The following is a 16,903-nucleotide window of genomic DNA, read 5'->3' on the forward strand; positions in this document are numbered from 1 at the left end:
GAATTCAAGCCCTAGTACGGGCACAAAAAACAAAACAAAAAGAAAACTATGCTTTCATCTCAGAAAAAAAAAGTCTTAAAGGTTAAAAGTATTTTTAAGAGGAACATGGGTAGCTGTAGTTTAAACCCAATTCAATCTCTGCTTTTATATGGTGGCACTGTGAAATAAAGGCCACATCTATATAGTTTAAATTATAGGCCTGAATTTTTGTATAACAAACTAAGCTAAATGCCAGATTCATTTATATTTGAACATGCAGACCTTATAGACTAAGTTTAATAATGCAAATAGTTCTTATTTCACAAAATGATATTCTGGCCTTTAAAAGAATAGCTTTATTATTTAATTTTCACAACTTAAAAATCACACAATGTTACAGTGTTATTTAAAACATACAAATTATAATAATAAATTATCCACATCTCCACATTTAAAATTTCTAGCCTATAACCATTTTGAAAACTATTTAGATAATACCATGTTAGATTGCTATTTTTTCTAGAAGTTAATTTACATGAAGTGGTTTGCAATTTCTCTCTGAATGGACTTTACCAAGTGGCCTAAATCTGAGATACATTAATTTAATAAACAAAAATCTATTATTCACTTCTAGCTGTAATATCAGAAACTGGAAGGTCAGGCAGCTCAATGTTTTTCCTAGAACTGTCTTTCCTAGAACTAAAAATTCTCATATGTTCAGTATTATGTGCTTGCTACAATCACATCTTAACTTAGTGTAGCAGCATCAGTAACAAAGGAGAGACCCAGTCTTTCTGACCCAGTGTGACTTTCTTGGCATTCTTTTTCAAAAGAAGGAATATGTTGAATATCTATAAGTTAAGTGAGATGCAAAACAGCAGCAATTCATGATGGCAAAAATTATACAAACTTGAATAATGGAGAACACAGATATATTCTCTTGAGAAACTTACAACATTAAACAAAGTGTGAACAACTGTTTTAACTACTTAATTTCATTAAAGCAGTGAGTCTTGGAATAAAAAAATCCAACTTGGAAACTCTTTAAAAGCTTGTGAATTTGAGATAAAAAAAATCATTTCCCCATGCCTCAAATTTTCAGAAAATTTTCTTCAAATTTTCAAATTTGAAGAAAAATCTCAAAAATAATATTCAGTCAGAGTATGATTAATCAGAAAAGGAATTCATGAAAATCGTTTGTGGAAAATGAAATAATGTCAGAGAAAATCAACTTCAGACACATATTTTGCTTTGCACTGCCCCCAGTTACTGGTGGACATCTAGGCAGTACCACAAGGTACCATGGTATATGCTAGCATCAATGCAGAACCCTTTGAAAGCTGGTAAGGCCAAGACAATGTTGCTCCTCTGATAACATAGTGCTAAGCTTTACATACAGGCTACTGAAATCATAGACAGTACAACTACAAAAACCATTTCATTTTTTTTTTGAGATAAAAACTTCAGATTTCTGCATTCAGAAGTTCATTCTACAAGGGCTGGAGAGCTGCAAATTAATACCAGTATGTGTAGTTGATGCATCTCTAATAAAACAGTTAGCAGGAGTCTATGAAGGAGCAGCATTATTACAGTAACAGTTTAGGATTATGACGATAGGCTAACTGAGCCTAACTGAATAGGCAGAATTAGCAAAAGGCACCAGAATAATTGGTCTTACATGGAATTTTTTTTTCAAATGACGTTTGTAGTAGGACTTCATGAATACAACCTGTTTCAGGAAAGTGATTAGAAAACTCTTTGTGAAGGACATAAAAGTTCAGATATTTTGTAAACAAAGAAAATAGCAGTTAAAGAATACAAGAATAAGAGTATATAATAAAATAGCCTACCGACTTCTCAGCTACACAAAAAACTTCAACATACTTAACTTCATTTAACACACTAGAGAATTTTAATTTGACAAATTGGGCTTCAAAAGACTTGAACTTAAACACACACCATTTTTCTAAAATCTAATGTCTAGGAAATAATCCTTAAGTCCCATAATAAAGTAGTACCAAAATGTAGGAATATAGAATAAACACATAGCTCAGACTAAAGTGCTGTTCAGGTTGTTTTTTTTTTAATTAGTATCATTCCCAGCTAATATCTTTTTATTTCAAATATGAAGAAAAATAAAACAAATTATTGGGTAGGTCTCACCAGAAATAATGGACAGCATGATTAGAAGTATGAAATTATTGATAGAAAAAAATGGGCACAAATCAATTACCTTTAAACTAGATCCTTAAATTAGAAAAGACTTCTCAGATCTGTTTTTAAACAAACAAATTAAAGTACTACTCTTAATACTTAAATTCAGTTATTATCTTCAATAGCATAACCTATGAATTATATTTCTTAACTAAGATAATTTCTTAACTAATTAATTATCTTAGTTAAGAAATGGCCTCAAAAGAGGCCATGTATTTATTATCTTATGCCATCAGTCCATGCAGCAAGTAAGAGAATTATTATAAAGATGTTAGAAAATTTTCAGGAACCACGCAAAAGAAAAAATTAGTCTTTCAAAACTAGGGTGTTACACTAAGATATAAGAAAAGTATTAGTGTCATTTACAGAAATCACTTACAGAAACATATAGCTATTATATATAGTCAGATAAAGAAGCAATGAACTGCATATTATGTTAATAATTTCAGAAGAAATAAGTTTTTCCTAGTGGCACATTTATAGCTTCTTGTCATTTAAAACATTTTGGGGGGAGTTAGAACAGTTTATTCCTTCCCTGTTAACTATATTAAGATAAAAATTAAAATGTGACAGTTTCCACTAGGTATTATTTATTGATAAATCATGGATATTTGTAATAATAATTTCCATTAATAAATTCCTTAAAAAGGTCTTATTCTGGTCTTTAAGGGCTTCGCTTTAGATTATGAGTTTGCTTCTATTCCATCAACAGTCAATTTCCAAGTGTACACAGGCAGACTTCCTAAGCTTGTGGAAAACTTTTAACTATACTCCTGATACTTATTTCTTTTTTCTAGTACTCTTTTCTACTAATGCCATGTACCTGGATAAGGAATAATAACTAAGTTGCTAGGCGGGCCTAGCAAGCCTAAGGCCCTAGCTAGGTTCAAACCTCCATACTGATGAAAATAAAAGCGAACAATTTAAAAACATGAAACTTTTCAAAACATAAACAGAAGTCTCTGAATCAAGGTACATTTAAACTTCAGTATGGTGCTAATATGCTTTAGGACAAATAAAAAAAAACATGAAAAATTTTCTTCAGAGGAACTAAATTGGTCAATTTCAGTACTGTTTTATCTGCATATTAAAATAATTGTTTATGCAGCTAAAAGTTCCCCATCTTTAGAAAAGGTTTAAGTCATTGGCACCAAAACAGTTTTGTTTTCTGATGAAACAGAAAGGAGGATACTTAATCATTCATATATTCTATTCCCAAATTAACAGAGACTTGTGTATTGACATTCAATGGTAAATTCATATATAAAAAAAACTTCATATGTCAATACTAATAGAAAGTGCTTCCCAGGTTTCAAAAATTATCTATTATCTTTTTTTTTTAAATCTTAGCAATTCATCTAGTGAACAGGATCAATATCAAATGATCTGAAGTTAGTAAAGATAACCTAATGGTTAAGTCTTTAACACAAACTATAAAGAGTAAGCACTGAAGACAAAAATAAAGATGCAGATTCAGGAAGACCTAAATGAAACATTATAAAGAAAAAGAACTACTTCACAAAGGTACTCATGACAGAGAAAAAGGAACAGAGAAAGAAGACAACAGTTCACTGTTGGGCATTTGTTTCTTAATTCTAAAAATAACTTAGTTCTTCTATTTTTTTCTTTTCTTTTTTTTGAGGCATATATTACTAAGTTGTCTAGCCTAGCCTTAAACTCTTTGTGTAGCCCAGGCTCACCCGGAGTAGTACACATCTCTCTTCAGTACTCCAGTTACTGGGATTATATCTACTAAGTTTCAAAAGGTACGTTCAAACTACAGCTTTGGGAATAATAAAACAAAATCACCATTGTTACTCTCATAATACTCTGAGAAAAGTTAATACAGCTTTCCACAGTATAGACGTTTTTTCTTATTTGTTTTTCGTTGTGTATTATATATGCAGATGGTGAACTCTGCATACTATAAATCATTACTCTCAAATTATATATCTCCACACTCTGAAATTCTGCTGCAGAAACTCAGTCTCTATTTGCTTTGGATGAGAGTTCATGGTTCTTTTAAGCATTATTTGATCATTTCCCAACCTTTTACATAGATTTTTTTTTAAAACAGCTTTATCAAAGGACTAACAAGTAGTTTAGATATAAGACTAATTCTGCTATTAACGGCTTCATGATTAGTTCCCTTCATAAACCTTTTTACAACAATCTCCCACTGAATACTTGGCATGGAATGAAGTTAGAGATAAGAAGGAACATGAACAACTGTCTGATGATTTCTTAAAGAAATTCAGATGCCTTTGCATTATAGTTAAGTTTCAATTGCTTAGGAAATAGCCCCTCATTTTAGATTTGCCCAGATCTGGCCTTTCTAATTTACCTTTTAGCATTTATGTTATTCCCTCTTCCTAAAGGATTCACTGAAAAAATAAGTAACTGACCAGACTGACTAGCTAATGTTTTTAGCTCAAGTTTCATAGGGTAGAGAAATATCAATAAGAACTCTTTTATATTAAGAGCAATTTAAAATTTAGGTTTAAAATTGGTGTCCCTTGCATTGGATAAGTCTTGAAGATACTTTCTGTTTAGCTTGTACAGTGTTAAAAAAGAAAATGGGATACAAAACTGAAAAAAAAATCAGCTGGGTGCCGATGACTCACACCTGTAATTCTGGCTACTCAGGAAGCTGAGATCTGAGGACAGAGGTTCAAAGCCAGCTCAGAGAGGAAAAGTCCATGAGACTCTTATCTTCAACTAATCATGAAAAAGCCAGAAGAGGAGCTATGGCTCAAGTGGTAGAGTGCTAGTCTTGAACAAAAAGACTCAAGGACAGTGCCCAGGCCCTGAGTTCAAGTCCCAGAACCAATACAAAAATGGAAATCAGATGTCATCTGGAAAAGCTAGATTTTTCAGCTTCCTTTCCCCATCTTCTCTTCAAAACATCCACGAGTATTTGGCCAAGTTGCCTCACTGAAACAGCTAGTGAGAGAGTAGAATAGTACTCTCAACCTCAGTTCTTAAATTGCAACAGCCCCTCCTGCTCACTGTCACAGAGTATCATGGACCAATCATAAATGGTCACTTTTTAAGGTTCACTTGTTACTTTTGACTTGAGATTGTTTCTTAGGACTCATGAATGCAACAAGAGAAAAAAAAATACTCAAGAAAGGTCTTATGTCTTTAGAATACATGAAAGTAAGGAACAATATTACACATTCATTATGTAAATATATGGAGAAAGACTAAAAATTAAAATGTCACAATGGAAAGAACTATGACACCTGTTGAAATTGTTTTAGGAAGGAAGGATGATAGAGGGGAGTAGACTGGAATGCTCTGTAAATATGAGCCCCCCCCACCCCTAAACTAATGTATGCTAATTAAAAATAATGCCACTTGAAACAAATCACAGAAAAGTCTTATTTGTGTTATATATGCAGAACATTTGAAATTTAAGTGTTTTTACGTAAGATGACAATGATCAGAATCTTGTCACATAAATGTTAATATGAAATCTTAACATTTTTTTCTTCCCATTAAACTTATTATATAGGGCATCTGAAAATTGTTATCTTTAGTCAGGTTCTAAAATGTTTTCAGTTTCTAAAAAAAAAACAACAACTATTTAAAAGACTTTACCACCCATTTCTAAAATGAACTCCCTTCAATTATTCTGAACTTTATTTTCTCAGTAAAGCCAGATTTTGTTAGAGGTATTTAAATATTTTTCCAAGTAAATATAATTAAGTAATTTCTTCTAAAACAATGTGTAAGACTACTTCTGGCATTTATTAATAATAAGTAATAAACATGAGGCCACTTTGGTGTTATTTCTAAAATGTTTATAGGAAGAAAACTTAAGCCACACCACATGGTTTTGATTTGGGGCTGGTATTAATTGATATGGGTGACCCTCCAAAACCTCATCCTTTTCAGTAGACCATTGTGTAATTGTAAAACACTGTAACATAAGTTAACTATTGATTTTATATTAATAATATAAATCATTGCTCATCATTTTTTCAAGTATTTGTTGTATACTATAGGAAAGATTATTTTAAGGTTTTCCCCCAGAGATAAAGCAAGGTTTCAGGTTTGTTTACCATTCTCATTGCTATAGTTCATCAGCATGCCACAAAAGACAGTCAAGAGCTTCTCATTGGCGGGGTCTGTTATACTGCACAGTGACCTTAAATGGTCAACTACAACCTGTGCACCACCTGCTTGGCCAACTGCACTCCTGCCCTCATCTGTAAAACAAAGAGTTAAATTAAAAATAAAACAAAAAAAAAGAAATGTACCTTACAACTTTAAATACAAAACATAACAGTGTTCATTATTCATTACTTAGTAAGTAGAAAATAATCCTAAGACGGGTGCTAAGAATGTCTATCTGAAAAACAACAACAACAAACAAACATGGAAATGGGGGTGGGATGGGGGGAAAGAGACAATTACGTTTTAATTAAGAGGGGAAAAATATTCTCGCCTGTATCACATCAGAGTTGAAAGAACTTCTCTGAGTCCTTGTTTATGATGTGGAAGTTCCAACCTCTCTCCTTTAACAAATGATAGTTTAGTGTAAGAAAGAAAGTGGAACTAAATATTCCTCACCTTGGAAACTGCTAAGGATATTTTATTAGAGCGTATTTCAAAGTTAGCTATTATCCAAGAAAATTGCACATGACTAAATTCAGTTCTAGGTCACAATATGTAATGCCTAAATATTAGTACTGTAGTCTCTGTAATTATGTTTTCTATTAGCCAGAGCACATTCCTTCTTTTTTTCTTTTATTCTTGACTTGTGTTTTATTATTTTTTTATTACCTCTATTCTACCTTACCAATGTCTTTCAAATTACAATCACTGGTCAAATGATGGTTCACATACTATTATGTACCATGAACATAATAAGTGTTATTTTACTACTGGAACATATGAAATACTTTTTGTTCTTTGAATATAGAAATGGGAAGAAACAGTAACAATATATGTCTTTCTAAATCTGAACTCCTTATATTAAAATATGATAGTCTACCGAATTGTGCTATCCAACAGACTTATGACAGCTGCAATGTAAACCATGTGTGTAATTTAATTTCATTAGTAGCCTCATTAAAAAGTAAAAAACACATTAAAAATTAAGTTTAGTAATATTCTATTTTTTTCAATCCAATATGTCCAAAATATCATAATAACACAATCATTATATAAATTATTAGGGAAATATTTACATTCCCCATAATAAAATTTTAAAAACCCAAGTATATTTTAACATTTAAGTCAGCTACATTTCAATTGCTGACTGGTTGCCCTAGTGGCCAGTTCAGCAATATATCGAGCATAAGAAACAGCACACAAAGGAATTAAGTTGTGAAGGTAGCAAAATAAAAAAAATTTTAAAAAGTTTTTCTAAAGTCATTTTTTTGCAAGTGAGGCTGAATCATATTATAGACAATGGAAGTTTGCTACATATCATTTCTTATGTACACACAGACAAATATCCATATGTAACTTATCATACTTTTGAAAAAAGTAAGGAACTTTTTAGTGTGAGTCAGGAACTCACACTAAAAGCTCATTTAGTTGTATTATACTGTTACACATACACAATAGTACCTTATGCTATTCAGCTAATAGGTTCATAGAAAACTATATTGTCCTATTACACATCAGCCAAGAATGTTGTTCAAATTTCACTTAAGAAATTACTTAAATTTCAGCCGTGCATGCTGACTCACATATGTAATTCTAGCACACTAGTTGAGGCAGGATGGGTGAGTTTCTTGCAACAATGTTGCAAAAAAACCAAAACTTAACAAACAAAACCCTAGAAATTCAATTTCTCAAGCTTCAGTTCCAATAACAAATGTAAATTATCTAGATTATTGGCCACTTTGTGTGTGGACAATGTCATAGAAAAATGGACTACCAAATTAGGATTACCAACCCAAGATTCAAGCACTCAGTAATATGAACGTATAATTTATCTCAACCTGAAATTTGCAAAACTTAAATGGTATTTCATTCTAATTGTTGAGGAAACCAGGGCTATCAATATATCAATATCAATATATAAACTGCACATTTTGGATTTAGTAAAAATCTTAAAGAATAGCTAAACTATACCAAGCCTATTTGCAGTGACTGTTAAAGGTTTTGTTGCTTATGGTCACTAAATTAGTGTCAAAAAATCAATAATGAAACCAATTAAAAATTTATTCAATGATTTTATAATGAAATAAAATTGAGCCTAACTATAATGAGGCCAATTCATTACATTTTTCAGAGCCACAATGCTTCCCTTCCTTTCTTTCCCTCTTTCCTTCCCGTTTTGAATTGTCTCTAATACAGCATTTTACTCATGACAGTTATTGAGAGTTGGTGAGAATAAAAATTCAATCTCCATATTAGAAATGATCAAATCTGAGAAAAAAACATGTTAATAATAGTTACTTGAGAAAAAAATACTAACAACTGAATATAGTAATATTTAGTTTCTTAGTTTCCTTCTTGATTTTTAAACAGAATAGCTAAGGAAATAAAGTAAAAGAGGATTTTATTAAAAGTTTTCATACAAATTAGTGATTCTAAGGAATGATTGTTCCTTACCAAAACAAGTGATACAATTTTAAATATACACCAGAACAGTTATCATTGTACAAGCCTATGTATCTTTTTTTAATAGATAGGTGGATCTACAATTTTGTTATATTATTTAAATAAATATTATTGGTCATTCAAAAACAATTTCAATAAAGCTCATCACAAACTCATATATGCACAAAAACTCACTTTTAGCCATTTTCCTAATAAGTAACATTGAATTTGTAAGACATCCTGAGCTATCATCTATGGAAATGGAATTTATACCTTAATTTCCCATAATTACAAGCATCCGGCCACTGGAAAAAGTACAACCACCAACTCTACATTCTTCAATGATGAACCTTGTCACAAAAGTAGCTCCCAGAACAAGTTTGATCATTCTTCACACTACATCAGAGTTGGACTTTACATTTAAATACATATTATGGTTCCAATAGTCCATCTCAAAAAAGTAATTAGCCTATCAAAATTCATGGTAAGTCACAGAGCCATTCAATGAGATCCATTCTGAGAACAAGAAGTCTCCAAACTCCTAGAGAATGCGCTTTAATAAAAAACATTGAGGCAAAACCAAGAATGAAGCAATTATGTGATATGAACTGTAAAATCACAGACCTAAAAGCATGAACAAACCCTTCGCTGCACTGTGTAATCTTTCACACACAACTTTGTCTCATTATCATGATGAACTGTCCAAGCTCTCTTCCCCTTCCCAACCTCTGCACAGAAGTATACTTCCCACTCACTTTCACAGAGAAAAGAGAAGACACCAAGAACAACCTTCCTTGCATTTTTAATACCTCAGTTTACCTCATGTAATCCTCCTCCTACTCCCTTTTTTCCCTTTAAAAACTCAGTTCTTACCTTTGATGGAACACTTACTTGGTTTCTATATGAACCTGTATCTTGTTCATTGTAGTCTGTCCTTGTTTCTATTTGTGTGTTTGTGTGTGCACATGTGTGGCAAGTTCTTGGACTTGAGCTTAGGGTTTGGAGCTGTCCCTGAGCTTTTTTTGCTCAAGATTGGCACTCTGCCACTTAAGCCACAGATTCACTTCCAGCTTTTTGGTGGTTAATTAGAGATAAGAGTCTCATGGATTTTCCTGTCTGGGCTGGCTTCGAACTGAGATTCTAAGGTCTCAGTCTCCTGAGTAGCTTGGATTATAGGCATGAATCACCGGCATCCTGCTGTCCTTGCTTCTATTTTATGGTTCACTTATGCTTTGATTTACATATTCATGGTGGCAGTTATTGGCAGTCTATCACTGGGAGAGGAACAAGAGCATGGAGAAAATGTCCTGTGATGCAGGCACACATGGATGGCCAAGACACAAAGAAAACACCTTCCGTTTGCCCATTATCACGGGGGGGGGGGGGGGGGGGGAGACAGTCTACTGCTAAAGGAATCGAGATGTCAACAGGCTAAACAGATTCTCCTCTCTGCTTATACATCCACAAGCAATATTCTTCCCTTTCTCTCTATAAATATCTAGCTCATTCTTTCTCAATCACCAGTTCAAATAACATCCTCAGAGATAGCTCTGATATTCTCCATTACATCATTGTATTAATTCCCTTGACACTAATGATCATAATCTGCAAATATCTTTGTAATATTTACTTGTTTATTATCTATTATCTCCCATGCGAGCTCCACAAAAATAGAGACTTCTTGCTTTTTATTTACTTCCATGTTTCTTATTATCTGGCAGAGTGCCCTGAACACAGTGGGTTCAATCAATATTTGTGGATTTAATGATTTGATCTATACACACAAAGGCACACACAAAGGCACAACAGTGAACACTCAAGTTACATGATCTATGGTATGGGTACCAAGAAAAATATTATGAGTAGTATCAATTTTGTAGATTATAGCTATTATGCAATTTTTCTATCTATGCCTAAAATATGCTATTTACTTTTGTCAAATACAAAATAAATTATTTTCCTGGAGCAGGGTAATGATAAATAGACATACATATCTATACTATTTGAAAAGATAACATCAAAAGGTATTTATGAATTCGATTAGGAAAGAAAATAAATTCTAATGCTTACATTTCTTCCATCTTTTGGCCTAAGTAGTAAATTTTTATGCACCTAAAGACATACTCAAACATGTTTTAAGCTTTCAAATGGAAAAAACAAAGAACCTATCAACATCTTTTATGAGATGATTCAAAAGCAATGTTTTTTTCTTGTTCCAGGTACAGGCAAAATATCCCTCAAACTGGATATAAAAGAGAAAGCTATAAATATTACATCAATGAAGTAAAAAAAAATGAGTCATAAGGAAAAGCCACGATGATCATTAAATAGTCATACATCAAAAAGGAAGCATAAAACTTGTAATTTTGTGACATGATATTATACTCAGGTTTAAATGCTGCTTTTATGCAGGAAAATTTCCAAGTGTTGGTGTATTTATAGGTGGATACTAGATCAGGAGAAGAAGAAAAGAATAAAGTCTTTTCATTTCCCAACAAGTACTAGTAACCACACATACAAATTCAAATGGGGTCATGGCACAGCATTTGATGGACACATCAAAGCTGCCTGTTGAAATTAGTGTTAATTTTTCTACAGCAGTGGATTTCATTGGTTCAAACTGTTTGATAATTCTCCTTAAAAAAAAAATAACCAAAAAACAATCCTTTTATGAGCCAGCTCACGTCTGTAATCCTAGGTACTCAGGAGTCTGAGATCTGAGGATTATGGCTAAAAGCCAGCCTGGGCAGAAAAAGTTTGTGAGATTCTTATCTCCAATAAACTCAGGAAAGGCTAGAAGTGGCACTGTGGCTCAAGTGGTAGAGTTCTATCCTTGAGCACAAAGAGGCTCAGGGACAGGGCCCAGGCCCAGAGTTCAAGCCCCAGGGCAAAACAAAACAAAACAAACATTTTCTATTATATTATAGAAGATGAATAAATGGCAATATATTTACTAGAGAAATGCTTTATTTCTATACTACCTATACTTTGATTTGTCTATATTAGTTTATTAGCAAGACTATGAGTATTTATCAAACTAAATTATTTCCATACAATTACCCCAAATTACTTTTAAATAGCATTAAGCTAACAATGTAAATTATTTATTGCTCCAATTTGTTGACAAAATTATTCAAGATCAAAATCATTCTGTCAGGCTGGGGATGTGGTTCAATGGTAGAGCATTCCCAACACTGGGAGGAGAGTGGCTATATTGTCAGACACTAATTAAATTAAATTCTATTCCAAATATTTTAAATAGATGTCTTTGTAACATACTACACTTAAAAGAAACTATGCTAGACTATATATGAAAACATGTACATACAGTTATGACTTAGAATCTAACTAGAACTAAATTTCAAACACTGTCCCCTCTACATTGAGGAAAATATGAATTATTCACCTTGCAGTATTATTTATTTTTCATCTGCCCACTGAGCCAGGTGAAATGCTCCCAACTTATAAAAGGGACAACTCTACTTATGAGAGGATAATGTTCTCAGTACTTCAAGTGGATTACAAAGACAAAAATTAGGAAAATTAAAATATTTAAAAGAACAGAGGATAATACATAAGAGCTTCAATAAGCAGACTAGAAATTACATTTCCTAAGTGAGAACTCTGATTTCATCTTTAACAGATGGATGAAATGAAGGCATTAAGGGGACAAAAGCACATGCAATTAATACATGTGAATGCAATTAAAATCTTTTTCTTCTCAAGTATTACAACTGGACTTTCCTTCACCCATCTAGAACTTTTCAATCAGGAAAGGAAAATTCCAATGGCCAATTAGGCTTTTTGACTCAGAAACAAATTAGGAGGTAACTTGGTATCCAGGAGAGAAAAATAACTATTGTGGTGAACATGCATGATTTCTTCAACTGGAAAAAACAAAAAACCTTCTTTTGCCATATGCTGTCTCCACGTTCCCATGTACAAAACTAGTAAAAATTACTAAAAATTCTACTCTATGTCTTTATAAAGTATTATCTTTTTATATCTTAGTACTACTTGAGGAATGATCAAGCAGTGGCAAAAAAAGAGCTAATTTACAGAATCCAATGTTTCTTAAAATCAATTTAATAAATGAGAGATTTCATCTTGATGTCAAGTAAAAAACAAAAGAAATATCCTATTTCCACTAAGTGTGAAGAATCAGAGGGACAAGACTGCAAAACTATTATCAAAGACTCCATACCAGTCACTAACCTTTAAATATATTTTAACTACAGATGTACCCAGAATCATTAGGGAACTAAGGCTATCCTAATGATAATTCCCTCCTAGCATTTTTTCTGTTTTTTTTTTTTTTTTAAAGAACTGGAATCTTTCTTTTAGCAAAAGATAAAAAAAAAATTACATAGGATGCCAATTTCTTTTTCATATTGGCTGCCAAGAAGCTTAGATTCAATGAATGCTTATATATAGTTAAGTATGGTACCCCTGATTCTTAAAAGATTTATTTCTGCCTTCCTTTATAAGGTTTCCCATTCCTACACTCTCACTGTAAACTTCTTGGGGACATTAATGTAGCCTGATTACTAAATTATTTTGAAAATTCACTTGATGAGCAAGAATATAATTGTTTTTTCATATCATGAGAGACTTGTATCTTATAAACTTCTTCAACACGCCCATCTTTCCAATAATAGGAAATAAAAATAAGCTTTAGTTTATTTTTGCAGAGGCATATTTAGTCAATTTAAAAATATACCCAGTTCGCCCCACCACAGATGAATGGATCCAAAAATTGTGGTATCTATACACAATGGAATATTATGCAGCCATTAGAAATGACAAAATAATGGCATTTGCAGGGAAATGGATGGAGCTAGAAGGAATCATGTTGAGCGAGGTAAGCCAAGAACGAAGAGACAAACGGTACATGGTCTCCCTCATAAGTGGATGCTAAATCCAAAAGGTTAGTGATACGACAAAACTAACAGGACTTAAGAAACAAAGAACTCCCGCTCATCTGGTTGAACCACTACTAAATATCCTCATGCTGCTGATCACAAATATGGTATATAACATGTGAACACTGTTATATATTACAGACTGTGGTAGACAATTTGCTCCAGGGAAGTTAGAATGAACTTGTGACTTTGAAATTATGTAATCATTTAATCACAATCAAAAAAAAAAAAAAAAAGAACCTCGGGGAAGGGAGGGAGGGAGGGGATGGTAGGGGGAAAACAATGGAGGGGGTAACAATGTTCAAGAGGAAGTGTACTCATAACCTCACTCATGTAACTGTGACCCTCTGTATAGTAGCTTTACAATAAAAAAAAAAAAAAAAAAAAAAAAAAATATACCCAGTTCGGGGCTGGGAAGGTGGCTCAGTGGTAGAGCCTTGTATGCCTGAGGCCCTGGGTTCGATTCCTCAGCACCACATAAGCAAAAAGAAAAAAGCCGGAAGTGGCGCTGTGGCTCAAGTGGTAGAGTGCTAGCCTTGAGCTGAAGAGCTGAGGGACAGTGCCCAGGCCCAGAGTTCAGGCCCCACGACCGGACCCCCCCCAAAAAAATATATACCCAGTTCATTTATGTAATAATTTTGCTATTTGTATAAAAGATAAATACCTGATCTGAACTAGTAATATCCACAATCTCAGGTCACAACTATTTCCCTTGGCTTTGTAAGTATAGGACTGTAATATAACACAAAGGTTTCAAAACTCTAGGGCCTTTTAAGTATATAGGCAATTTAAAATGTGTGTATAAGCAAAACCCCTGATAAAAGGGGAAATGTAACAAAGATGGCCAGATAAGGAGAGAACAAATCCTTTTTTTAAAAACATGTCTGTTACTATAAAAACCCTGTATAGAGGGGTTACAGTTACTACTGTTACATGAGCAAGGTAAGGAGTACATTTCCTATCAAGCATTATTGCCTTCTCCTTTGTTTTTCCTCTACCATCCTTTCCTTTCCACCTCCACAACTACATTCACCACCACCCCCCTCAAATTGTAAAGTTCATTTTCAACATAGTGTCTTGTAAGTTTCATTGTTACAATGGGTCAACCTGTATCCCTATTTAAGCATTTTGTTTTTTCCCTTCCCCTCCCCAAATCAGAGAAGTGTATATATACAAGATGCAGGGCACCAATATCAAATACAGTTGAGAACAGGGGTTATACCGTGGGGAAAGACTTGGAAAAAATTATATTAAGTGAAGTAAGCCAGGCCCAAAGAAACATAAGTCCCATGATTTCCCTTATTTGTAATAACTTTGAGAGAGATGTGCGACCTAACAGGCTAAACCATGCGTTTCGGACACATAACACTAAATCTCTCTGTTTTAAAAGATATTCAGCTTTACTGATTCCCTTCTGCAATAAAATGCAATTTTTCTCTCTACTTTGATCTGAAAGATGTTAAACTTCTCAAAGAAAGAGTTATTTTGGCAAAGTTAAAGGGCAAAAGAGTTTTAAAATGATGGCTCTTATCAAAAGTCTGGATGCTTACAAAGAGGAACTCATACATGAACTGTCTTAAGAGTCTGTTTGTAAAAGAAAATAGACTAGACCATTTGAAATGAAGAATGTACCCAGTTAGTGATTCTTTCATCTCCTATGCAAGAAGGAAACTAGGATTCAAAAAGTTTATCAGCAACAAAGCCTTATTTTGTCCCATTTAATAGTTATGTCAGTCTGTTATTTGATGTTAGGATTATATAAGACCATTTCCTCTACATTAGGAAGAGCTCCTAAAATGGGAACTGCTGAGGCTGTTAAAACTGAAATCTGACCTACTTCTTTCCTGAAGATTTCCATGAATTTTATGGTATTTCTTTTACTGAGAGAACTTTCCTTCTTTCAAGTAAACTGCTAGCCAAATATGCTTGAGAATTTCTATATTATGCATACAAATCTCTCCGTTTTTCTCCAGATGACTTAGGGTATTTCTATATCTATTGTCTTCACTATCTATTGCAAGCCTACTCCCTCTTCCTGAATAAAACCACACTAAAATTATTCATTTGGAGTATATTAATAAAATGTAAATCAACTGATTACTCAGAAAGGTTAAGTTGAATAAAACATAAACATAAATTTAAAAATATACAATTTATCTGGAAGAAGGAAGCTCCTTGTATTTGAAGGCTATCATAGGTAGACTTCTATTCCTTAAACAATAAGCAGTTCTTGCTTGATCAACATCAAAGCCATTAAAAACATAATAGACAAAACTAGCTTGCAGATATCTTAAAAATGTCAATTATCACAAAATAATGAGAAATGTATTTCAAGTAAATTCACAAGTAACCATACAGCACTACATTTACAGACTCCTACCTCATTCTTGAAATTCAAACATAGGCGCTTTAGTTTTCTTATAATAATTCTGCAGCAATCACAGAAATTTAATTTAAAATAAAGGGTCAAAAGCATGTAGTATAACAGATTATATGCATAAAACAGCATTACATAATGAACACATTTTTGTCCCATTACTTGTACTAATAAATTAGTTCTTACATTTATTTATTCACTTCTAATACTGCCAATTTCATTTCCCTTACAGTTTAAAAGTATAAAAAAATCTGACTTGTTTTCACTATGTCTAATTACCCATTTAAATATAATTTCCATCAAACTAAATGAGGAAAAAGTAGTTGCAAATATCTGTAAATAAATGAAACAGAAAAATTTAATTTCATGGCTGCAAGTACAGCCACAAAACTTTTCAGAAGATAAAGAAAATAGAGAAGCTAAATGCTGTAATAACACACAAAGTTACAAATTAACCAACTGGACATTTACTATCCTAACTTTAAGATTCTTTAGTGTACACAGGAAAAAAAATTACTCAGTACCCATGAGAATAGTTGTACTGACAAGAGCTCCCTGTTTTTATTCTACTTCGCCAATAGTAAATGAAACTCTAAGACAAAAGTACTCAAATCAGAAAATATTCCCCATACTTAAATAACATGCAATACAAAAATAACTGAGTAGGAAAAAGCATTACTTTTGGCACCTTTAAGTTCTAGTACCAAATACATAAAGATAAGACTAAAAACCAAAATCATCAATACTGCCCAAGCACGTACAGCCCATCAAACTTTAAGTACTACTGTGTAGACATCTTTGCACTACGTATTGCTAAAATTAACATAAAATACACATTAAACATTTC

General features: G+C 32.7%; 1 protein-coding gene across 4 annotated transcripts in view; it reads right to left on the minus strand.

The window, feature by feature from the left end:
- Window positions 1-16,903, minus strand: part of Rap1gds1 (Rap1 GTPase-GDP dissociation stimulator 1) — a 96,740-nt gene that overhangs the window by 34,318 nt on the left and 45,519 nt on the right. For 2 of the 4 annotated variants that reach the window (XM_042701582.1, XM_042701581.1), the window contains exon 5: window positions 6,261-6,407. The exons of the other annotated variants lie outside the window; for them this stretch is intronic. In XM_042701582.1, the coding sequence (XP_042557516.1) occupies window positions 6,261-6,407 (147 nt within the window). The remainder of the gene's footprint in view (window positions 1-6,260; window positions 6,408-16,903) is intronic. 4 annotated transcript variants of the gene reach the window in all.

This window comes from Dipodomys spectabilis, unplaced genomic scaffold, assembly GCF_019054845.1.
Source record: "Dipodomys spectabilis isolate Male_0828 unplaced genomic scaffold, ASM1905484v1 ptg000297l, whole genome shotgun sequence".
Taxonomy (NCBI): domain Eukaryota; kingdom Metazoa; phylum Chordata; class Mammalia; order Rodentia; family Heteromyidae; genus Dipodomys; species Dipodomys spectabilis.